This window comes from Hesperophylax consimilis, chromosome 16, assembly GCF_061612785.1.
Source record: "Hesperophylax consimilis isolate HC1 chromosome 16, BYU_Hcon_1.0, whole genome shotgun sequence".
Classification (NCBI taxonomy): Eukaryota; Metazoa; Arthropoda; class Insecta; order Trichoptera; family Limnephilidae; genus Hesperophylax; species Hesperophylax consimilis.
Genome location: NC_142851.1, coordinates 24,853 through 51,752, shown reverse-complemented (window position 1 = coordinate 51,752; position 26,900 = coordinate 24,853). Strand labels below are relative to the sequence as shown.

Sequence of the window (26,900 nt, the reverse complement as noted above, 5' to 3'; positions counted from 1 at the left end):
CATCTTCCTCCGCTGCATCTACTTCTCCTCCCCCCACCTTCAGCCTCACAACATACCCTGATTGGGTATGCCATAGTCTCACTGGCTCTTGTGCGGTGCTCAAATATAAAAAAATTCAAATAAGTAAACAATAACAAATTTCGTGTTATGGATTTTTACTACAACAAAAACACAAATCACGTGTGTTATTGTGATTTATTAATGGCCAAAATAAATTAAAAAACCGTACGAAAGAGATTTAGTTATCTAATTGTAGGTTTGAAACAATCGACGTAGGTTGTTAAGTTAAACGCGTCCAGAGTCCGGATCAGACTAAACTTTTTATCTGTTCTGAGAATAATAACTTTTATCAAATGAACCATAAACTTGAATGATTTGATAGAAATATCGGTTTTTATAACTGTTTGTTTCTTGCAATCACTAGCCTTTGTCATTTGTAAGTATTAATAATAGCGCAAGTTGTCGGGACGTGTAGGCACGGGAATATTTTCTAGTGTTAGTGCCAACGAAATTCAGACGTTACATTTGTGTTTTTTAGAAAGGGCGGACACTTTAGCGTAAGAGAAGCCGTACAGTAGTATTGGTTAACAAAATCGACGACAAACGGCTCCACAGTAAAAATACTTCACAGCACATCACATATTCTAATATCTGTGGTCACGAGCTTGCGAGAGGCCCGATGTTTTTTTCCCAAAAAGTGCCTGTACGAACCAACCTTGTTAAATACATTTTTCAAAAACCTTGGGGTAAGACAGTAAAAAGAACATTTTTGTAACACAATCCTTTATTTACAATAGTAGGTTTGTTGTTTCGGGTAATGATAACAGAGAAGTGGAGTAAGATCAACATATTTTACAGGTGAAGAACAATATAGAGAAGATGCGACAGCTAATCTGTACCAAACATGCATTCGTTATCCAATTTAGCCATATAAAAAATTGTCTGGGATGATTAACTTTATGATCACATTACCTACATAATATTTAAATAGTCTATATTTTATAAATACAACAGTAGAATATTATCACTTGAAAAGTGAAATGTTTCAACAAAAAACGTATTTTGTGTCGCTTAGTTCTTTTTATAAAAATAAATAGATACATAATTTATATAATAATAAAAACAATAATATTATATATGGAAATGGACTATGTAGTTTAAAAAAACTGATGTTTACGTACGAACATTCCCTAACTTCTTACAGTTCAGAAAACTACGTATAAGTCATCACGTACGTATATAATTATAAATATTTTATGTTCATTAATGGAACTACGAAGAATAATCGATTATAATTATCACATCAGTATTTTTCGATACCATCCGTTTGATTCGTTCAATATATAAAAACAATGTAACACTCAAGTAAGGGCGAGGTTTGTGACCAGGCCCCAGCACTTAATGTTAGAGTCACTTAGTCCTCAGCGGTTGAGGGAGATGGGGGAGGGGTGGACGCACCCGCCGCCGCAGAAGAAGTAGAAGCAAGTGCAGCAGCAGACAGGCCCGCAGCAGGCAGCACGAGGCCGAGGGGGCCGCCTCGCCGTGCATGGCAGCCGGGTGCTCCCCTGCGAACACACACGGTGGCTGTAGTAACATATCCAACCATCGGCATACAAACAATATACATGTATACATATGTGTCGTGACCGTCACCCGAAAGTGATTTGTCAATAATGAATAAGACAGTGTCCAGGCAACTCGCATTGTCTTGTCAGTGCCTAATTTTTGAAATAAAATCTGCTTACGCGTAAGAAGAACTTTTTACAATGGATCCAACACTAATAGATAGATCAACTGAGAACATACCGTTGAGAATGTGCACCCGGACGGTGGCGGGGGGCGCGTTGGACGGCGCGCAGGTATAGTGACCAGAGTCTCGCGGGCCCGCGCGCTGCACTAGTAGGCGGCTGCTGGACGCCGCGCCCTTCTCCGTCACCAGGCTGATCCCCCCACGGGCTGAGTCGAAGTTGATTATCTGTAGGAGAGAATACCGCTGCATGAGGTATGACTTGTTTAGAGTTAGATTACAATAATTTCATCTGGACAGGATAGTATGGGTTACCTGATCTCCGTGCGACCAGGTGATGGAAGGCGGTGGCTCGGGCGCGTGTCGCACCAGGCAGGTCAGGTTGATGGTGGACCCGAGGTTGATGAACAGCTCCGGGCCGCCCAGGATCTCCGTCTCTGGTTCTTGGCAACATCGTACTCATTAGAATCATTCAACTTACGTTTTTTTAAGTAACTAATTACTTTCTTAGAAAAGTCAATATTAGCTAGGAATACGAGACAAAACTGTGTTTTACTGGTAATGTAAAATGTATAATATAAAATTAATAATAATGATTAAAACGAAATTTCAAGTCAATTTGAAACATATAGATTAGTAAATGATGTTATGCGATAAATATATATTTTATTATATATATAAATAAAAAATAATGAGGAGAATGATTATGTAACATTTCTATAAGGCATAAGCTCATAGATTCATCTCTCGTGCCAGGTAGACACCGCCGAGTAAAAGATCGATACACTATTCTATAGCAATTTGAAAATGTTTTGAGACGATAATGTGTAATACTCACCGACTACACTGAGGAAGACGTGGTGTCCGATGGGCGGCGTGGTGCTGACCTGGCACTCGTAGGTGCCAGAGTCCCGGCGTTGCGCGGGCCGGATGCGCAGTGCCCACTCCTCCGAGTGCGGGCTGTGCTGCGCCTCAAAGCGTTGGTCCGACGTGTACGTGTAGCGTCCCACCGTCAGCAGGTGCGTGTCTCTGTGTCGCATCCACGAAACCTGCCATTTCACATTCCACGTTACAGTGAACAACATTAAGAAGCACTAACCAGGGAAGGTCATCCAACTATTCCTATTAATTTAATTATTAAACCAAAAAATCTAACTTATTATGGATGCGCAGGCATACATATCATGGCTAAATATATTGTGATGGATCCAAACAATAATTTTATCAAGGTTAATTTATAATATTCTAGGTTCAATTGGCCAAATAGCATCGAGAGCGGCTAGCCTAGAAGATTAATTATCAGTTTGTAAAAATATTCTTCCTACGAAACCACTACTACTTCATCACACTTGCAAACAAATAACGTACTTGAGATTTTTGCTGAGATTCATGAAAAAAAATATTTTTACTTGTAACGTTCCTAAAAGCGAATCATTATTTAAGACCGATATTATGAATAGTGATAACACCAGCATAAAAAAAAACATTTGTGATTTGGAGAACTCAACAAATTCTCTCGACCTGAAAATATACAGAATCGGGAAAAAGGATACAAATAAACCGAGGGGAATAAAAGTTAAGTTTTCTGAATCAAAATGACATAAAATTTCACCTGGCAATAAACACTATCTGAAAAGCAACATCCGCACAAAAGAAAAATATCACTTAAACTCAATTCACACCTTTCTCACTAGTTTTAAATCTTAACCGGCGTTCTACGGGGGTCACATTTGGGACCAGTTTTGTTTTCCTTGTTTAACAACAACATAACCACCGTTTTTGACAAAGATATGATATTATTACTATTTGCTGATATTCTTTAAATTTAAAAAATAACCAATCTCAATGACTGTTAATTCTCGTGAGGTTACAAGAGTGGTGCACCCGCAGTGAAAATATTCCTAAATATTGAAAATTATTAAACCATAACTTTTGCCCGAATCGAAAATCCCATTATACACCAATATAGTAGTATCAACATCATTATTCTAGAAAGATTCTGGCAAATTAAAGACCTTGGTATTATTTTTCACAGTAAATGAACTTGTGTTTCTCATATAAATGAAATAACTAAAAAAACAAGGTTTGGGGTTTGTTTTGAAGACGGTGAAATATTTTAAATCAATGAATTCCTTTAAATTACTGTTCACTGGGTTGGTGAGAATCAATCTAGAGTATAATTCTGCAATTTGCGCTCCATTTTATAAGATCCATCAACTAAAAATTGAGAGAGCGCAGCATCAGTTTCTGAGATTTATTAATTGTAAATAATTAATTCTAAACAAAGATCTTAATTACACTTTTTTAATTAACTTATTAAACTTGACTGACTTATTATCAAGGTGTACAATGACCGATTTAGTTTGATTTTTCAAAATACTGATGCTGCAGAGTGGCGATTAGACGCCGAATTTAACGAAGCATTTTGTAAGACGTGTACCTACACGTAAGACAAGACTAGCTGCTCTCGATAATGCTCCAAAGTCTGCTAAAAATTATTTCGAAAATTCGCCAATTCAGAGGCTACACAGATAAGGTTTAATCTATATTTACCGCCACCACTAAGGGGCCAAGCCGAAATTCACCACATTTTTTTTTCATTCGTATTTTATCTTTATATTCTTTATCTTATGTTACCACACTTTTTTTTTAAAGAAGTAGAATTGGGCGCAAAATTGAGTAATTTAAGAGTATGTTGCCAGTTGTATGCTGATGACGCGATGCTGATTGCTAACAGAATGGTAGATCTAGAATCTTTCGTGTCTAGAATGAGTAAATGATGAATGGTACGTAAGTCTAAAGTCATTATGCTTGAAAGAAAGAGTACGAAAACAGTGTGCAATGTAGTTGTAAATGAGAAACACTCGGAGCAGGTGGATGAGTTTGTGTATTTAGGGAGTATGTTAACGAGAGATGGGAAGGCTGATAGAGATATTGAAAGAAGGGTAAATGCTAGTAACTCACAGACATAGGAATTAATAGACGAGAAGATAATGGCGAGGGGTAAAATCAACTGTTGAAGAACGAAGGGGGTTAAGCTGACTGTGATTCGTCAATAAATCAATCTGACAGTAAATAGGCATCTCGCATTATAATATCACCATTTAGTTCTTAAAAGTAAAATCTGCTTTTGAATGAATAGACATTTGAAAAATGGGAGCGCAAATTACTCGCCACGTTATGAACTAATTTGCGAAGTCAAAATTCGGCAAAGTAAATTTCTTCTGTTTGCAGAGTCGTAGTTAGTTTCAGAGTATTTAGTTAAGACACTTTTACAAATGTTTCATAATTTACTTACCCCAGTAAACAACGATGAGCACACTTGAGAATCGCTACATTGTGATGTGATAGTATATGTTTCTAAAACTGATCCATACAATACGGTGTGAATAAGCTTAAAATAAAGTAAAATAATGCTTACTTATGGAATGTAATACGACAATTGGGTTTATTCTCTTTTTCACATCTATTTTTACAAGTTTTCATATCACAAGTCAACATTTTGCCGTGTTATTTCGTAAAATGAACCAATGATGCCTCGACCATAGTTCGCACAAGAATGATGACGTCACGTTTTCAAATTTCACTTGAGGCCATATGCGAGCCCAGCCGGCTCCAATGGAACCGGTATGGGGAGTGGGGATAATACGCTTTAAATCACTTAGGGCAGGTCTACTAATATTCATATGTCTATGTAGTAACTACATTAATGGAGGACTGAACAGAGTTGGCGCTAACACAAAATTGTCCAAAGAAGCGAAGTTAGCAGTTCACAATGGAGTGATGATACCTTCCCTCATGTATGGAAATGAGGCACGGAAATGGTAATGAAAGGATGAAAGTAGACTAAAATGAGATCCCTGAGGCGTATGTGCGGTAAAACCATGTACGATTGTGTAAGAAATGTGGAGATCCGCATTGCTGAGTGAAAGGCTGATGAAATTGTAATGAGTAAGATCAAGAAAGGGACGTTGAGATGGTTTGGGCATGTACAGCAAATGAAGAAAGGAGTGTAAGGAGAATATACGATGCAAATGTGAATGGTAGCAGAAGTCGGGGTCGCTCAAGGAAGAAATGGCACGACCAAGTGAATCAGATACGTAGAGTCATGTAAGGTATCACTTATCTCACTCCTAAACATGAGTGCAGCGTTTGACACGATTGATCATGAATTCCTCATTAGGAGATTAGAGGAAACATTTGGTTTCAATTCCGACATTTAAACATTTTTTTAAAACCAACCAATGCGGGTATCCTATTTATCCAATCGCTTACAAGCCGTGAGGGTTGGAAATAAATTGTCCAACTTCACAACACATTCTTCAGGGGTACTCCAGGGGTCCGTTTTGGGTCCACTTCTCTTCATCCTTTTTACAAATGATATCGCCAAAATAATCGATTCATTTGATCTCTTGTCTCACTGCTCAAAAAAACGTCAACATTTCATAGAAGATTCATCTATTACTATTTTCGGCAGCGATATCGTCCCAAAAACAACAGTCAAACTTCTTCGTGTCAATTTAGATTCAGACTTTTCGTTTAAAAGTCAAATAAATAGGACTGTAAGCACCGATTTTTTTCACCTCAGACAACTCAAGTCTCTCCGAAGAAACCTTCCTACAGAAGCAACAAAACTATTTATTAACTCTTACGTAGTCTCACGTCTCAATTACTGCAACGGCATTTATGCCAGCCTTCCAAAATATCAAATCAAATTTCAATCAGTGTTTAATGCAGCAGCACGGCTCATCACCGGGGTTTTAAAATATTCGCACATTTCAGAACGCCTTTGTAACCTTCACTGGCTCAAGTGCCCTGAAAGAATCTAGTACAAATTGTGCTGGATGGTGTTTAAATCCACCAATGAAATGGCCCCACCCTACATCTCTGAACTATGCGTCCCAGAAAACACTGGTCTGAGGCAGTCGACTCTTAGATAAGCAACATCATCAGCTGTAGGCAGACTGATAAAACCTAAGCGCAAGCCAAATACTAAGTTTGGTGATCGCGTTTTCAGAGTATCTGGGCCGAAGGCTTGGAATAAACTCCCTTCGGAACTAAGATCATAACAAGTCCAACAGAATTCAGGTCTAAACTAAAAACTTACCTGTTTAAGCTGTCATACCCTTAAATTAAATATACCATTCCTGAGAGAAAGTCCAGTTATATCCAATATTCTAATTATGTCCTTAATCCTGTATCTAAATTTCGCTAATAAACAATTGGATAATTTTAATTAAGTGTTAATCTCAAGTGACCAACCAGGTAAGTATTGTACTGTATATTATCTCCATAAATAGTAAGTAATAACATGGATCACTGTAGATATGTATTATAAGTTTGTACAGCGCCCTTGAGGAGATTTTGCACAAAAACGGCGCAAGTCATCCAATTATTATTATTATTATTTGAGTCTGGCCATGTCGAAAGTTGGAATAATAGAAGAGTATGTATAAGACGTTGTACGAATTGAATGAGATAAGGATTGTGTGCCAAGACCGAGTTGTTTGGCGTCTTCTCTGCCTGCTCTTGCGGGAAAACAGTGTAATGGTAAGTTAGATAATTATTTACTAAACTTCTACGCAATCAGGCCTAGTAAAGTTTGGTAAATTACAAACGTGTTTTTCAACCATCTATCGTTCATTTTTATAATTATTTTACAAACTTAACAGCGTTATTATATTACTATTCCACATAACAAACTTTAGCAATATTCTGTTAAACACCAATCTGGCGTTATAAAAGTTTGCTAAATACAAACATGCTTTACATAATAAACTTTTCACGTTTATTTTTACTAATTTGAACAAAATTACTTCATACTGCTCTGTAACTACGTTCATAGTGTCTTAGTTACTTATTTTGTATTCTTTGTATCGAACATCATATCATACAACTAGATTAAAATGTTGCCACTCACTGTGTCAATAACTTGAAGTAAACACCTGCAAGTTAGATGACCTTTTTTTTCCAAATCACAATATTTACCAGTTAAAAATGCCAAAAATACTCGACTTATGCATCAAAACAATTTGTTAACAGGCGATACAGGCCAAATCAACTAAGTGAAATATAATATTGTTGCATTTAATATCAATTGCACACCCGCGAGTATGATGACCCTGTTTTTAAAAACGAAATATGAACAAAGGCTACTTGTTACCAGGCTGATATTATTGATACATAATACAGAAACTGTAACATGTTTTGCAAGCTGACGTCGCACGAACAACTGTGGAATACTATAAATACTTCACCAAAAAAATGTATTTTTTATTATTCAATTTTTACAACTCGTCGAAGCAACACCTGATAATTTGAATTACCATTCCTGATTCTCACTGAAAACTGCGACACCTGCCACAACCAACACTGTCATGGATAGCTCAGCCAAGCCCGTCCGCTACTTGACCATCTTTGTCAAGATATCACAATTATCTGGCGTCTGCGTGTGCCGGTCCTTACTGAAAGCTGCGTCACCTGCCACAACCAACACTTCCGGCACCCTATCAGCTGAGCCAGACGCATCTATCATTATTACAATAATGGGGCGTTTCCGTGTGCCGGCCCTTAAAATCAAATGACCATGCCGCCACTGAATTCCTGCGACTGAACCAGCCACAGATGTTGACAACCTAAAGGCTGACGAATACCTGCTGGCTACAGACTGAATTAGCCAGTGCCGCTGATCACCTAGAGGCTGACCAATCCCTACTGCATTGATGCTGATAACCTAGAGGCTAGCCAATCCCTGCTGCATTGACGCTGACAACCTTGCCTAGAGGCTGGCCAATTTCTCCTAGCTACTGACTGAATTAGCCACTGATGTTGACAACCTAGAGGCTGGCCAATTGATCCTGGCTCCCGACTGAATTAGCCACTAATGTTGACAACCTAGGGGCTGGCCAATTCCTCTTGGCTACCGACTGAATTAGCCACTGATACTGACAACCTAGAGGCTGGCCAATTTCTCCTGGCTACCGACTGAATTAACCACTAATGCTGACAACCTAGAGGCTGGCCAAAATCTTCCTGGCTACCGACTGAATTAGCCACTGATACTGACAAACTAGAGGCTGGCCAATAGCCCCTGGCTGAAAGAATTCCGATTGCTTCAGTTTCTATCTGTGTATTAAAACCCAGTTGTATTGAAATACATAAAATTAAATCTTGTGAATTGGGTTGGCTGCAAGAAATAAGAATTACCTATAAGCTACACCCCTTTGTACATTCTGTATACCAGAACAATACATCTAATTAAAATGTGAATCATGCTCGTAACTCGTAGTACAAACGGGAAACTGAAGAATCTACACCACATGGGGAACCCAAAAAAACATAAACTTTTTTGATTTGAGCATTTTCACAAAAAAAAAAAAAAAACAATAAAAAAAATTTTCGGCTATTTCAGGGTTAAATATTTTTCGTCATTCGATCTGAGACGCCCACGCAACGGATATGAATTATTATTAGCATAGGTAGGTACTAACAATATGTAGCGATGTTCAGATCTTCAATTCAAAACACAAACACTTTACAAAAATTATTTAAAATGTTCACCGTTAACTTCCAAGCACAGTTTGGTCCGTCTGATAATTGATTATTGCACTCTTTGAATCATGTCGGAGTTAATTTTTGCCTTGTCGAAGGCATCGATGATAAGTCTCAAAATGAAAACATTAAAAACGTACAATTGCTTTCAAACACGTCGAAGGCATCGATGATAAATCTTAAAGTATAAATATCAAAACAATAATAACGCGTTTTAAAACACAAAAATTTCGCCCACAATTCGCTTTTATGTTTAAAATAACGAGAAAATTTCTAAAAGCAAAATGCAATGTAAACAATGTATACTGACTCCATAAATAAACCACTCACACCGACCCATAAATCAACACTGACCTTCTTACAATTTAACAGAAATGAGACATCTGCTTAGAATACTCTTCACTTTATGCCGAATGCTAGGATTATTATTTTTTAATTTATTTTAACGTTCCAAATTTGCAGTCGCGCCGTTTTGAACTAACTTACAACAAAGTTGCTTAATTTTTTTTTAATTCACTTCTGCAGTTTATAGTTTTTAAACAATAACACAAAACAAGACAACAATACAATTAGTAAACAAATTTCTAGTTCAAAGACAGTACAACTTAATTTTGTCCTATAACTTATCACTTACACTTAGGCGGCCTTTACACTCCGAGGTTAAATGTACGGCTTATGTATATTTTTGATAAATTACTCACGAGTGCGTGTACATAAATACGAGTGCAACTTATGAAAATTAATAGCTTTTCGGAAGTTTAACTTACGGAAGCGCTCAATGAGACCAACACACCTGAAATGTTACTCTCTCCAAGATGTCTTAATGTCAACGTGTTGCCGTTAAAATTGACCGACTATCTGTCAGATCGTATAAAAAGTCTACTAAATAGATTTATACAAGATGGCTTACCGCTAACAGCGTGTATTCGCTACTATATCTTAGCCTCCTGCAAATTTTTTGTCGCAAAACAACAAAATTTACACAAAAACTAAATTTTGGTGCGTAAACATAATAATTTCTTCTGCGAAAGATGTAAAACATTTGTCGTGTATTTTTGTGTAGTTGTGATTGTTGCAGAGTTAATAAGTTAGTTATTGCGGACACCAATCAAAATGAGGGATACCTACCAATTTCGGAAATCTATTTCACCGCTTGAAAAATAAACGTGACGCCGATATTGGTTGGAAATTTTGAAAGCTGATTCGTCGGTGAGTAAGTGACTAGAATTATTATCATGAAATAAATTGATGTAAATTTTAGATTCTCAGGTCCATAAGTTTTTTGGGGCAGTATGCTGTGTTGCGCTTTCTTTTAGTAGTCGTAGTGGGTTACGAAGTAGTCGTAAGTAGTAGGATTGGCAGTTTCCAACAAGGTAACGCACCTTACAACAAATCGAAGATGGATCTTTTTAAAATTATAGCAATATCACCTGATTGGATTGTAATTCTTGTTCTTTAAATTCCTGAAATTGTCTGGGCAATTTGTAAGGCAACAATTGAAAAAACTCGTTGATTCCAATTTCCAAATGTGTTCAAGAAGTTATTAAAGCCAATATTGGACATATTTCATATTAGTTAATGTACTTTATGCAAATTAATAAATTATTAAAAAATATATATTTACCATGTTCACGTTGGATCGAGCACTACTGTATCTAGGTATCTTAAGTATCGTGTTTTTGAAAACTATCGTGCGTCTCCTGCTGCCGCACGAGCCCTGTAAGGTGGGAGGACACATGTAATGGGATGTGATATAATACTGACCGTTCTGTTTCCGAGCGCGCGCACCCTGCAGAGCAGGCGGACGGGCTGCCCCACGAGCCCTGTGAGGTTGGAGGGCACGGACAGATCGAACTGCGGAGCATCGGCCACGGCGGGCGGCTCCTGCAGGAACTCTGTCAGGAAGCGGCGCGACGCGCTGTTGGCCGCCCCTCCTCCTGCGGGCCCGGCCGTCCCGCCCGCCGGGGTGTCCGCCACTAGGAGATAATCACGAATCACCAGTTAGAATCAACAATGCCCGATTTAAATAAATTAAGTCAACATATATACCCTTCCAACTCTTTTTTATCTATCAGTTTATTTTTATTTAGATTCTTTACTAAATAACTTAATAACTATCCAAAGTGTTTTGAAAATAATATGTTTGTAATATCCATTCAGTAAATAAACAATACTTTATTTTTACAAGATAAAATGCATATCCAAGTTTTTAAAACCTCATTTTAAAAATTTATTTAATTACTTAAAAATTATTTATTTATTTATTTATTTATTTATTTATTGGTAAAGGTAAGAGACAAACAGCTTATACATAAAATACAAATATAAATATATACATGTTAAAAACAGTCAAGCCAGAAAAGTCTCCTATATTAATATTGATTGGAGATGGAGTTTTATTGCATAAAAAAAAATATATATATTTTAGGTGAGGAGGGGAGGAATAGGAATTTAGGATGAGGATAGGAGATGCTCTGGATACATTCCATACTATAGTATTAATTTTCGATCGTACGAGTTACTTCTATTCGATATTTGTGAAGTGTATTGCTAAAAATATCTATGTTTTGAAATTTAGTATTATATTGGGCACATATACGTGGAATTGGTGATTTTTTTCTAAAGTTAGTTCTACATGTAGGTAAATGAAACAAATGGGATTGCCGTGTTGATCTTGTTGGAATATGAATATTTATTAAATTCATTAGCTCTGGTGAGTCGAGGCCATTGTTAAGAATTTTAAATAATAAAATTTGGTCAAAAACCAAACGTCGTGTATGAAGTGAGTTGAATTTGTGGTAATTAATAGAATCGGCGTAATTTGAGAAATGTAAGTTTTGTTTATAATTAATGTGTTTAAAAAATTTTTTTTGAATTCTTTCGATTCTTTCAATGTGGGCTTGGTAAAAAGGAGTCCAGATCGGTGTGCAGTGTTCTAGGTGGGGACGGATGAACGCTGTGTAAAGGGAATATAGAGTCTTAAGGTTGCGGAAAGGTTTCGTTAAACGTATTATAAATCCTAGCATTTTGTTGGCTTTGTTGATGATTGCATCAGTGTGTTGAATGAAGTTTAATTTCACATCCAGTATTACCCCAAGGTCTCTGATAGAATCTACTTCTTTGATTTGTGTCCCGTTTAATGTATAATCAAAGGAAATTTTATTTTTGTTACGTGTAAATGATAATTTATTGCACTTTGAGGTATTTAATACAAGTTTATTTGATTCACAGTAGTTAAAAAGACGATTGAGATCCTCTTGAAGTTTAATGCAATCTTCGATTGATTTGATAACTAAGTAGATTTTTTTATCGTCTGCATATGCTAGGTAATTGGCATGTAAAAAACATTTGTGAATATCATAAATATACACATTAAATAATAATGGCCCTAAATGAGAACCTTGAGGTACACCGGAGGGCACGGAAAAGAAACTGGACTTAGTTCCCGCAACTGATACACATTGAAGTCTGCACCGAAGGTATGAAGTGAGCCACCGAAGTAAATCACCATGGATGCCTATTTGACTTAATTTTTTAATTAAAATGAAATGGTTTACTTTATCGAAGGCCTTAGAGTAATCAGTGTAGATTACATCTACTTGGTTTCTATTGTCCATATTGCTCGTTAAATATTCCGTGAAATTTACCAAATTTGTTAGTACCGATCTTTTTTGTAGAAATCCGTGTTGTTGGTTTTGTATGTTGCGAACAATTGTTGTATAAATTTGATCGTAGACAATTTTTTCAAAGAGTTTACTAAATACAGTTAGAATTGAGATTGGGCGGTAGTTTACAATGTTGCTTTTAGAACCTGTTTTATGAATAGGGATTATAGTTGCTTCTTTAAACTTTGTAGGAAATTTTCCTGCTTTTAGTGACATTCTAAATATATTAGTTAGGGGGTATGAAAGATTTTTTGCACATTTTGATATAAAGTATGGCGATATACCATCACTGCCAGCACCCTTACTAATGTCTAAATTCTTCAGGTATTTATTGATCAAAAAATTGTTTATTTGTACGTTCCCAATCGGGTTATGATTATTCATATAGGTAAAACTATCGACTATACTGGGATCATTCGTGTCCTTATCATTAACGTAGGTGGACTGAAAGTGTTTAGAGAAAAGTTGACACACTTGTTGAGCACCGGTGCCTGATTCATCTTTAAGATGCATGATTTGTGGGATGCCATTTGTTTTACTTTTGCTTTTAGCATAGTTCCAAAGTTGTTTATTATTTATAAGAATATTAGATTCAACTGAATTTATGTACTGAATAAAGCAATGCTTCTGTAAGTTTTTTTGTTGGGTAAGTTTGATTGAAAACTCTATGTAGTCTACTGGATTATTATTGGATTTCCATTTTTGATGGAGTTTTTGTTTATCTTTAATGATTTTAATTAGAGAAGCTGAATACCAGTTTGGAAATTTTCTCTTTTTGATGATACGTTTAGGGACAAACTGGTTGATGGTACTGTTTAAAATGTTGTAGAAAGAATCGACTACTACGTCAATATCCGAATTTTCCTGAGTAAATGACCAGTCTGTCATTGACAGATGTTGGTTGATTAGCTCGTAATTGGCTTTTGTAAACTGATAAATTTCTTTAGGTGGGGCGTGAATAATAGGAAGTATATCGATTTTTAGCATAATTTTGAGTGATGGGTGGTGCGAGTCTTCGTTGACAAGAGGATCGCATGCATGATATACTTGGCATTCCTCATTACAGATAACTAAATCCAGGATTCTGTTATTTGCATTTTTTATGTAATTATATTGTTTTAATTCAGAATAATGGATTGTGTCAGCAAGTGAGGAACTAATTGTGTTCAAGTTTTCAGGTGTCAAGTGTAAATCATTGTTATGTATATTCCATGTTACGGTGGGCATATTAAAATCTCCAATTACAAGTAAAATGTCATCGGGATGTTGATCTTTTACGTTAGCAAGTAAGCAAAGGAATGAATTGAGTGCAGTTTCATACCCTTGTCCCTGTGGGAGATAAACACAGGCTACATGGATAGTACGTTTGGAGGTATAGTTAGAAGGGGGAATAGTTACCCAGATACATTCAGCATTTCAGACCAATTCTTCGCGAGGGTAAGCGTTAAGATTGTTATGTGTTATGATCATCACTCCACCACCTCGACGAGAATCTTCTTGGTTGTTTATGCTATTAATTGTAATGTTATTTGATCTATCCCGTCTGAAAACGCTGTAAAATTCTGTTGGTGCCAGTTCCGGATCTAAAATAGAATTAATTAGCCAAGTTTCAGAAATACCGAATATGTAACAATCGTCATTCAATAAAATATTATTGTGAAATATGTCTGTTTTAGTGCGTAGTCCTCTACAGTTTTGATACATAATAGTAATCATCGTGAATTATGTAAGTTTTTCTATAAGTGTAAATAATTTTGGTAAAGATAAGAGATAAAAAAAAAAAATAATAATAAATGCAGAGTTTTATGAAGGACACGCATGATGTTATACTAAACTGGTGAAATAGTGAAATATAAATGTGAGCAGCAAGTACGGAGAGCATGTTAGGAAATAGGGGGGGAGTGAGAGTGGAATGGGGGAATGGTGTAAGGTTGTGGATAAATAATACGTCGATTACACGACGAATTATAGAATTACAAAACATATGATTATAAACAATATAAGAAGATAACAAAATATAAGGAAATAGAAAAAACTAATTAAAAAAAGAAAACATATAAATTACTATATTCAACGGAAGGTTAAAAAAAAATAAAAATGCAAGATCTATTATTATTATTTATTGATGATTATCCTGCTAAGCCAGAATCTTAACGACGTAAGTGAAACGGCCATGCACAAAAATACCCGACGCGCGGGCCTGGTATATTGGACAAATCGACGGTTGAATTTGAACTATCACATCTCTAAAATAAAGTAGGAATCTGACCGACATAAGAGTGATAAAGTGGTGTAAAAAAAAATTTCGGCGTGCGTCCCGGCGTAATGGACGGACCTACGGTCGACTTTGCCTTAGCAGGCCTTGAAAATCGATCTTTCCGTGGGGTTTATTTGAATTATTTCTGATAACGTATTACTAAAATCTCAATTGTTTCTAGAAAGATCCCTCGGATTGAAGTTGCAAATGCATCATCTACAAAAATAAAATGTGGTGCTTACCGCTAATTTTATAGTTTCAAACCGTTTTACATAAAATATTTTATTTGTAAGGTCCTATTTTTATTAATTTTAAATATACATAATTTACATCCGTAGGGATCCCTTAAGAAAAATTTGTTATTTTTGAAATACGTTCATCAGAAATAATTAAACTGTAAGCGTCCAGCAAACCCCCGTTCTTAGAGTCTAATGTCGCATTATTGTTCGTAAAACTTTGTTTATCGGCATCACAGAAATGTATCTAAAAAGACAAATTCTTAAAAAAATATAATATGATTATGAAATTTTTGGCGATAAAAAGAAAAGATACAATCTGAAAACGTATCTTTTTCTGAAAACGCCGTTTTTGTATCAAGTAAATTTCATATAAATTACAAAATGAAGAAAACCTTTTAAAACAAATATTTCTGAAATAAATATTCATATCCTTACCAAGTTAAGGGTTTACAATAATAGTTATCTTGTAATGACAATGTATCCAAATGTAAGGAATAATTATAATTAAAATGGCAATGATGATTCTCGTGATCTTCGGAATAGAACTATTTAGATAATAAAATTGTAATTCTATGAAATGATTGTTTTTACAACAGATGCAAATAATTAAAATAACGTACAGTTTTTAGAATAATAGTAAAAATATTAACATAATAAGTACTAAGTACTAAATAAAATTTAAAAAAAAATTTATTCTTAATTCATTCGTGATTTTATACCACATTAGGCACATGCTCGTATTATGGTAGTCGAAACTACATAAATGTGGAAAAATGTAAATACAAGAATAATAAAATAAAATGAGAATTTGAAAATTACATTATCACATTCTAATGTAAAAAAAAAACAATTAACACATATTACACAACCAAAACTTCACTCGCGCAAAGACATTTTTCATTCCTAGGCCCAAAACTTTACAACTTTATACCTGATACTTGGAAAAAGGAAAGCATAGGTGCTCTTCGTAAATCGATCACTGTCTGGCTTCACCAATTAGGGAGAAAAGAGTGTGAACTCACACTTTTCCAAAAATAAAACAAACAAAATATCAAACACATTAAGAAAACAAGAAAATAAACAAAACTAAAAAAAACAAACAACAAGTTAACATAGATATAGATATAACGACAACAATCAAAGTAGCACACAGTAATAGTGACCCGTTGAAAACTTGGCTTAATTGTGTGTATCGGTGAACGGTTCAATTTGAGTCAGTTGCGACATTAACTAAGTGTTCACTGCATCAATTGTGAAAAGAATTTTGCGCGTTGAAGCGAGATTACTCAAGTGACTTATAAATTATTAACATCGCGAAATAGTAACGGTGAAGTTGACATCTGTTTACTGTATAAGTGAATCTCTTGTGATTGGCCAACTCCACAGCCATCTTTAAAACTCGGGCCATTCGGCTTGCTTGTTTCGCTTTGACGGCGCTTGCGCATCTTATTGTTTCTACCAAAACTACAGCAAGGATGACCATGAGTTCGAACAAAAAAACAAGCTCTCAACAACAAGATACTCTAAATACATTTACAAGATCCAAAAACAAAATGAACACTGCCCCCGAAGACACTAGCCCAGAAGAAGATACTTTTACTAAATTTGCGTCTTTCGTAGACACAAAACTGGAGAAACTCAAAACCCAAATACTCGAAAACATTGAAAAAAAAATGTCTGAATTTCAAAAAACTACCGAATTTATTTGTCAAAAGTGTGATGACATAATAATTCGTTTGGACTCCATGAATGAAGTTAAAGGAGAAGTCGAAAGCTTAAAAAATGATTTGACAAATAAAAGTAAAATTATTAAACATCTAGAAACCAAACTGGCTTGTTTAGAACAGTCGAACCTCGATAACTGTATTGAAATAACAGGAATTGAGGAAAAGACAGATGAAAATCCCAAAGTAACTGCTATAAACCTAATAAAAAGTGCTAATATCCAAATAAGTACAGAGGATATTACATCAGCAATAAGACAATATGACAGAAGACCAGGACATCCGAAAAAAAAATTCTTAAAAATTAGAAATCCAGAAACAAGATGAAAAATTATTGGCAAACAAGAAGGTGATCTCAAACCGTGAGAAAATGATATTCCTAGGAGAATCGCTATCTCCTTATTTTAAAGAACTGCTTTGGAAAGCCAAATTAAAGGGAAGAGAATTAAAATACAAATATATTTGGTTTAAAAATGGATCCATTCTAATGAGAGAAGATGAAGGAAAAAAAATTAAAGAAATAAAACACGAAGATGACCTCAATAGAATATAGAAGTTGTATGGTAAAAGGCACCGACAATATTTAATATATTAAAAATGGACATCGATTTAGGAAAAAACATTGATTTGGATGACAATACAGAACCTAATTTAACTATTAAAGATTCATTTACTTGCAAAAATTTTTTGAAACATTCAAACTTTTCTTTAGTTTGTTTGAACATTAGAAGTTTAAGTAAAAACTTTGATGAAACCATAACTATGCTTGATGGCATAGAACATCGTCCTGAGGTATTAGTTTTAACAGAAGCTTGGCTAAAAAATTTGATCAATATACCTAGCATCCCAGGATACACAGCTTACAATACAAATAATAACTATTTGCAAAACAATGGTGTAGTTGCCTACGTGAAACAAAATGTTCAGGCAACTGTTGAGGAAATTGTTTTCCCTGGAGCACACTGCTTAAGAATGCAGATATCGAATAATATATGTTTAATAGCCATTTACAGATCTCCGTCCCAGACTCATATAGATAGTTTCCTTGAATCACTGAGTGTCCTACTTGATTCTACATCTATACAAAATAAGGAAATCATTTTATGTGGTGATATAAATATTAATACATTAGATTTGAACAGTATAAAAACTCAAAAATACCTCTCACTTTTGGCTTTTCACGGCTTAAAGCCTATTATAATTTCACCTACAAGAGTTTCGTCTACTGCTTCAAGTTGCATCGATCACATTATGGTAAAATCTAAATTTGAACCACAGGGAGCTGTCTTCACTACTGACATAACAGATCATGATGCGGTATTGCTGAGATTTATGAGCTTTAGACAAAAGAAAATAGCAAAGGAAAATGAAAAAATCAAAACCGTCATAAATAACAATCTTTTAAAGGCTAAATTAAAAGAAGAATCATGGCAGTCAGTCCTGTCATCGCAAGATGTTAATTCAGCTACTGAAAACTTCGTAAAATGTTTAAAAATGCACGTGGAAAGTTGCTCGTCGGTACAAAGTGTAAAACATAACATCAAATACTTAAAACCTTGGATAAATGATGGAATTATCAAATGCCTTAGAACCCGCGACAAACTGCACAACAAATGTCGAGGAGAGTTTAATAATATTCAACTGCTGGCTTATTATAAGAGATACAGAAACTGGTGTACAAAAATTATAAAATATACAAAGCAAACGTATTACAGAAGGAAATTGGATAAAGTCAACGGTAATAACAAGCAACAGTGGAAGATTATAAAGGAAGCCATAAATATTCAAAAGGAGCAAGTGTCCATAAAAAATTTTTTAATCAATAACAAAACTATCTCATTGCAGGAGGATCCACATATAATTACCAACCATGTTAATAACTTCTTCAGTGATATTGGTCCTACATACGCAAAAAACTTGTGCAGTGCTAATAAAACCAACGAAATGTATCTTGTTAACAATTTTAAACCTGGTACTCAAGTTACATGAGATAGTTTTGAATTTAAAACTACTAGCATTTTTGAAGTTACTAAAGTTATAAATGAATTAAAAATGTCTTTTTCCTGTGGTATCGATGGCTTAAGTATAATGGTGTATAAACAGCATGTTTATGAATTAGCTGGTCCTATAACTCATATTGTTAATCTTAGTTTTAAGAATGGCATATTTCCTTCCCATTGTAAAAATGCCAAGATTATACCTCTTTTCAAAGGAGGAGATCACGAAAATGTTAATAATTACAGACCAATATCTTTGCTCAATACTCTCTCAAAAATAATAGAAAGACTGGCTAAGTCAAGATTATTATCATTTTTAGAAAAATACAAAATACTCTCCGACAGCCAATTTGGTTTCAGAGAGAACAGATGTACGAGTGATGCTATATTAAAGGTATTGACCAAAGTTATAAACGCACTGGACTATGGCAACAAAGCTATAGCGGTATTTTTAGACTTATCAAAGGCCTTCGATACGGTTTCCCACGAGTTGCTTCTTAAGAAATTATTATTTTTAGGCATTAATAATACAGCTATGGGTTGGTTCAGATCTTACCTTAGTGATAGAACACAGCAAGTAGAAATAAATAAAATGTTAAGCGATAGTAAATCTATCTCATTTGGAGTACCACAAGGTAGTGTACTCGGGCCAATATTATTTCTTATTTATATAAACGATTTATGCAGTCTAAAAATTCCAGGTAACATTGTTAGTTTTGCAGATGAAACTGCCTTAATATTTGAGGGTAAAAATTGGAGTGAAACTTTTGAAAAATGTGATACAGGTTTAGGAGTAGTTAATAATTATCTGAGTAATAATATTTTAACTTTAAATACACAAAAAACCAAATACATCACTTTTAGCATTTCTTATAAAAGTCAGCCATCTACCTCTCATAATTTGATTATTAACAATTGTGTGCAAAAGTGAAACTGCAACCCCTTGGAAAGTGTAGACAGCCTCAAATACCTGGGGGTAAAAATTGATAAATTTTTGAAGTGGAATGATCATGTCGAAATGTTAGTAAATAAAGTTAGGAGACTTATCTATATTTTTAAAGATCTCAGACATGTACTAGACAAGGAAAAATTAAAAACAGTGTATTTTGCTATAATTTAGTGCCTACTTTCATATAATATAGTGTGCTGGGGTTCCTGCCTGAAGACTGTAATAGAACCACTTAATATTGCCCAAAAACTGATTCGCAAAGTTATGTACAAGAAAAAATTTAAATATCCTACACAGTTACTTTATAAGGAATGTAATATCATGAATTTAAAACAACTATTTATCCTACAAACGTTATGCAGATTTTTTAACAATATTAGTTCTGCGAAAAGAACGCAACAAATTCGTACTACAAGAATTGGCTCTGGTCTGAACTTTATGGCAATTCACCCTAAATCCTCATTTGGGCAGAGACATTATTTGTACCAGGCTCCACTTTTATTTAATAGCCTTCCAGATCACATTAAATCGTCAAATTCATTGTGTACATTTAAAAAGAATGTTAAATTATTTCTGCCATCCGAGGATTTCCAACATATTCTTTCATCTTTGTCCTTTTAAATTGTGGCATAATATTTTGAATAAGTTAATTTTTTCATCCTTTTCTTTTTTTAATGTAAATTTTTTTTTCTCTCTTTCTTTCTTCTCTATTTAAAAAAAAAATAATAGTTTGTTACATTTTTATTGCAATTAAATATCATGGTCACCCTACATGTTTACAGCATTATATTGTAATGAATAGGCCGATAGGTACCATGTAGGTATCCAATTCGCAGAAACGTCAATGTAACAATATTGTTATCTTAATATTTGAATTATTTTTTTTAATATTTGTACTATTTTAAATCTCATATAATCTTTGTACTATTTTTTAATATTTTGTCAAATTATTAACCTCAACACAGGCTTGTCCTAGTGAGGTTAAAAATAATAACTTTAAAAAAAAAGATACGATGTAAAGAAACGATAAATAAATAAAAATAAAAACATCAGTTAACTTTATAACTTTTTGCTTTTAATCTTTTATTAGACATTCTTAGAATACACACAACAACCACCGACTCCGAGACAGTCAAAGTGGCTCAGTGGCAGGTGTGCTAAACTCGAGCGTTGAAGCCCATGCGTTTGTTTTAGGCGACGCGGTTCAACTACGCACCTCCCCTGGTCGACCGAAGTAGGTCAGTGGCAGGTAGGTACTCTAATCACAAGCGGTAAAGTCCCTGGGACCTTTTTGCGAGATGCGGCTCAAACTGTGCGCCTTGACCTGGACAGCCGAAGTTGTTCTTTGGTAGGTGTATTCAAGATGAGCGGTAAAGTCCATGGGCCTTTTTTGTAAGATTGAAGTGGCTCAGTATTATAAACTATGTTCAAGATGAGCGGTAAAGTCAATGGGCCTTTTTTGTAAGATTGAAGTGGCTCAGTATAAACTATGTTCAAGATGTGCGGGAAAGTCCATGGGTCTTTTTTGTAAGATTGAAGTGGCTCAGTATAAACTATGTTCAAGATGAGCGGTAAAGTCCCTGGGATATTTAGGCCTAAGCTATGCGTCTCAAGTTATTTGACAATAATCGACAAGTGAATAATGCGCAACACAGCATCCCAGATGAAAACTTTGAAATTGAAACTTTATGTAATTTCCTAAAACGGTTCCAATCGAATTTTATAAAATACGAATTGGAGCTGTGCCTATGAAAAGCCTGTGAGTACCGAAAGTTACTTACTAGTTATTTATTCATTCAAAAGGAACCTTACCGCCATCGTATTGGAAACCGGTTGAAAAAGTAGCTGGATGAATAACCGGTTCCACGGGATAGGCATATGAATAATTTTCGGATATTACAACACCGTTTGTATTACCCAATGCCAAGGATGCTTGGTTTTCACCATGTTTTCGTGGTTTTTGGGTCATATCAGTGACCTCATATAGGTATAAACCTCCATCGTTTTTTCGAAAAACAATGTCTAACATGTCATGTTCACAGTCACCATTATTATCATATTGAGTGAGAAACGACTTTTGAGAATGGGCCGCGTATAGGAAATCTAGAATAAAGGGATGTAGTTTTTGAATGTATGCGTTGTCAATGTCTCTTTGTCTAATTATTAAGTCAGTAAATATGTACCCATTATTGGAGAACTTCTCCATCTAACCACGTCATTATTATTTAAATAGAATACACAATAGTGTATTTATTAGTTATATGAATGATAAGGGAGGTTAGACGAGAGATGAACTTAAATGTTAAAAATTTAGAGCTCTCAAGCGATTTGGTTAAAAAGAGGAGGTTAAGGAAGTGACGGGTTCGAATTCTATATCAAAATTCACTGTTTCGGCGTCGTTCCTTTTTTTTAGTGTAGTTCTGATTGCCAGTACGTTTCTTAGTTTGAGTGTTTGTTACTTAGTAGACATTTGTTTTCATACGTCTAGTGAATTTCAAAAGAACGAAGTGATTTGGCAAACATAGTTCACCCCAAGTGATTAGAAAAGGTTTTGGTGATTTAGCAGGGGTGCCCGAGTTCAACATGGGAGGTGTGTTCAAGATGCGCCTCCCTATCACTTGCGTGGCGTGTCAGATCGGGAAAAGCTATTTGCAATGTACTATGGTCAATAAGAACGGAATATGTTTGCATTAATTTAATAAACTAGGGCCAATAACACCGCTATGTGTTTGCGTTATTTTAATGAAGGAGAGCTAATAATACCGCTATGTGTTTGTATTATTTTGGCCATGTATTTTAAAGACTTACTAAATGGATTAAGAGCACCAACCTGTGATGATCAGTGGCGCCAGGCGAAAAATCATTTTCAAATTTGAATATAATATATTTTTTGGCAAATCATATCGTAGATCCTCAGTAGATTACGTAGTTCTTTTCGGAAACCATACCGAATAAATTTAATTAATTTTTATATAATTTTACTATTTTGTAGCACGAGTCGCTTATATTATATTTTACAGGACAGTTGAATACAAGTATGAGTTTATCCACACACTTCATATATTTTATATTATATTATTATGTGGTACCTACAAAAAAGTTACCTTAACTAAAACATCAAATTTTCCCTTTTTTCCGTCGCTAAAGATATCGCAGAAATTTGTTCACGAAAATAAAAAAAAATCATGAAAACTTTTCATTGCAGATACGGATTTAAGCTCAGTAAACGAAAAAACTTGATTATTTTTACTTACTTCACTCCGTATCTGCAAAAAGTTTTTTTTTTATTTTTTATTTTCGTGTAGAAATTTCTGCGATATCTTTAGTGACAGTAAAAAAAGTTATTAGTTTTTTAAATGTATTTCTAGAAATAAACCTGAATATCCAACGAAGTCGTAAATCAAACTTACTAGTTTTTCTGACTTTAAAAAAAATCATTCGAATTCAACATACAATACAATATAGAGATAAAGTGCGCTAACTTCGGAGGGTGAATTATTTTTTTTGAAATTCCAAAGTTTATTTTCACATACAAAAATATTTTTTTCATGTAAGAATGTTTATTTCCCATACAAACCATCAACTTTTTATGATGGTTTGTATGCCCATTAATTTTTTTTACCAAAAATAACATTTAAAACGTTAAATTCCGAGTAATAGTTATTTGTCTTTTTTACTAATATTTTACTAGCACACTTTCCCCGACCAGCTTATATATATGTTATGCATATATGTATACAGGCTGTAAATGCCAATTAGAAATTTAGTAGGGCGTCAACCTAAAAATCAACTGATGAATTGAAGTCATTATACACTTACTTACCTATTAAAGAAAAGTTAAATTATACAGGGTATTAAGGGACGTGCCTGACTTAATTTGACATTGATTAAGAGTATAAAATGATAATTAAATTTTGGTAACCGGGTGCCTTTTTGATTTTTTTTTTTAACCAAACCAAACAAAAATCTTCCACTGGTCGCTTATACTAGTGACCGACCAACCCCTCACCCTAGTCCTAACTGTCCAAAACCTATTGCTTTTTAAATGAAGTTCGTAAAAAAATGTCGAAAGTTTCATCCTATTTTTACTCCAAATCAGGATTCACTGTTTAAAGTAAGTCAAGTATGTCCCTTAACATTCTCTATTTTGGTTTAAGTAAACAAAAACATTTACATACATATAAATTATAATACCATGTCTACAAACAAACTTCCAAAATATCTATGGTATTACTCACACACGTTTAGTACTGCCAAAGGGCCTAAAGAGACCTTTATTGTTTATACCGACGGACGAGAGCAAATTATTCGTGTGTACTCGTCACAATGAACCAATTTCATTGAACTTGCTCTACCATTATATCCAAATGCAGGTGGAGCGAAATGGTGTGTGGCAATGTATCAGTAGGTACTTACAGTTTCTTCATCCACTAACTATTAAGGTACCTATTTTTAAGAGAGAAAAGTAATCAACTAATTTGGCTTCAGAAAAAAGAAGGACACAGTGATACAACAAAATTAAAATTATAACTTTGCCAACTTGATTGACCAATTCTATAAAATTTCCGTGAATTGCGCTTTACAATGCCAAAAAAACTCTACATGTACAACCAACCATCATAAACCTTAAGGTTGAGCGAGTCATGTTGAAGAACGTTGTACGGATTTAGTGGTACTAGAGATTTATCAATAGTGACAAATTATAAATTATTTTGTGGCAGAAAAAAGGTGTCCAGAAACGAGTGATAAGATCGGGAAACCAAGACTTAACTAAAATTCACCAAGCCTTGATCACACTAAGGGTTGACTTTCGGGGTATTCCTAATATATATTAAGTTATTACTTGGCTTTTTGATTAAATTCTCGTTTTCGAATAAATCGAGTCCGAAGTTGGAGTCTTTTTTACTAACAGTAGTTAATTATATTTTTAATGTGTTGAAGCTAATAAGCTTAACCGGTTAATTAAAGAAATATATAGCGTTTAAGCAAGCTAAATAGTTTGAAAGCCTAATGTTTACCAAATTGTTAAAAAGTTTTCAAACTTATGATCATTTGGGCTATATTTATATGCTGCAAATGTTTATGGTAAGGTTAGGTAGTTTTTGAACGTATAAAATACTATATAAAAATGAATGGGCAGTTGGAATCACCTGCAGAGCACATTAGCAGCGAGAGCGCGAGGGCGGTGGCGGTGAGCGTCCCGGGCGCCCGGGGCCCGTGGGCGGGGGCCGCGGAGACCGTCATGGGGGGCTCGCTCCAGCTGCCCCTAGCGTCCTCCAGCGGCCTCAGCTGCTGCTGTCTGCTTCACACCATCTTCGAAACTTTGTTCTTGATTGTAGATCACTGCTTTTACCACTCAACATAACATTATTATTTCCAATTGCACAGATCGTGTTTACGATAACTATTCAGTTTTCTAAATAAGCGTCATTTTAAAAATACATCGTCGGCATTCAAAAAACAATGTTCTGTAAAAGTTTTTTTTCCAATAATGTCGATATAATTAACAGAATAATAATATTTTATTTCATTTTTAAAACGAATAAATTTTTAATGAAGATTAAAAAATTGAAATTAATTATAACCGATATTTATGGTCGTGTAGATATCTATTATGAGGTCACAGCAGCTAGTTAGTAGCGTTAACAACTAAAAATATAAATTCAAGTGATAAGCGACTTAATTTATTTAATTATATTTGTATTGATAATTTAAATTGGTACACGCTTAATTCTCATAGATAATAATTAAAAACGCTTTGCATCCGTTAAATAATAAAGACACAAAAGTATTTCAGTTTCCGGAAATGGAAAAGTATGCATTTTTCGTTAAAAACAAACAATTGGTTGAGTGAAAAGTCATGCCTGAAAATTATTGTTAATATTTGGTTTGAATACAATAAAACAATTAGCTAGTTTCAATACATTTAAAATAAATTAATATCAATACAATGATTAATGGAGTTTCAATATATATTTTTTCAATACAATAATTAATGAAATTTCTTTATATATATATATATTTTTTTATAATAACAATACAGTTAACTTATATTGTTAAGGTTAAATTAACAGGGTGGTGGAATTTTCATGTTAAAAATATTTTTGCAAAAAAATCTTCACAATTAATAATTGGAATTTAAAATAATAATTATTACAAAATCTGCAAAACTACACGGGTATGTAGTATCTTTATACACGTTATCCGGAAACTTGAGTATAACCGTGAAACTAGTAAATCTGGTTTACATATGTGCCCAAAAAGTAATGTCGAAGAAAGGTAAAAGAATAAAATTATGCAGATAAGAAAGAGCAAGAGTGGTGATAAAATAAATTTCCCTCACCTTATTCTTCTTTCTTTTCTTAAGAGCCTTGTACAAAACAGTACCTATCTTATGTATAATTGCTCAATATATTCTTAACAACACTAAAGTTAATATTATACACTGTTGAAAATACATACCTTTGAAATTAAACACAATTTTTTTAATCGAAATACATACAAACAAATTCAACGTAAAATATTTTGTTTGTTGGTTTTTATTAAAAGTTGTCACGATTAATTCTGATCAAATTTAATTAGATGTCTTTGTAGAAAATAATTTTAACATTTTTAAACGATTATAAAAACCGTAACTTGGAGAACACCGCATTAACTCATATACAATCCAAATCGTGTATGTGACCGAGTAGCGTAGTGTGGAGTGCGGTGTGCGGACTGCGGACTAGGCACCGCGCGACCGTGCGGACGACGGAGGAGCGCTCGGGACGA

General features: G+C 34.4%; 1 protein-coding gene across 5 annotated transcripts; it reads right to left on the bottom strand.

The window, feature by feature from the left end:
- Positions 1 to 810: 810 nt before the first annotated feature.
- On the bottom strand, positions 811 to 26,900 carry LOC149416504 (zwei Ig domain protein zig-8-like). Of its 5 annotated transcripts, none has more exons than XM_089641381.1 (7): positions 26,592 to 26,900; positions 25,280 to 25,597; positions 11,063 to 11,274; positions 2,586 to 2,796; positions 2,063 to 2,190; positions 1,807 to 1,975; positions 811 to 1,565 (listed from the first exon to the last, which is right to left on the bottom strand). In XM_089641381.1, the coding sequence occupies exons 2-7, from the start codon at positions 25,371 to 25,373 to the stop codon at positions 1,411 to 1,413; spliced, it is 969 nt and encodes a 322-aa protein (XP_089497507.1). In that variant the 5' UTR covers positions 25,374 to 25,597; positions 26,592 to 26,900; the 3' UTR covers positions 811 to 1,410. The 5 variants fall into 5 exon arrangements, with proteins under 5 accessions (XP_089497507.1, XP_089497512.1, XP_089497509.1 ...); XM_089641386.1 differs by having other exon boundaries at positions 2,063 to 2,184; XM_089641383.1 differs by having other exon boundaries at positions 25,280 to 25,545.

What these genes read in the sequence shown, in the direction of transcription:
- LOC149416504 (XM_089641381.1), bottom strand. Translation starts at nt 25,373, where the DNA reads ATGACGGTCTCCGCGGCCCCCGCCCACGGGCCCCGGGCGCCCGGGACG. An exon ending in GCTGCTAATGTGCTCTGCAG is followed by an intron (nt 11,275 to 25,279) that starts GTGATTCCAACT and finishes ATTATCTCCTAG; the next exon opens with TGGCGGACACCCCGGCGGGC. An exon ending in GCGCGCTCGGAAACAGAACG is followed by an intron (nt 2,797 to 11,062) that starts GTCAGTATTATA and finishes GTGAAATGGCAG; the next exon opens with GTTTCGTGGATGCGACACAG.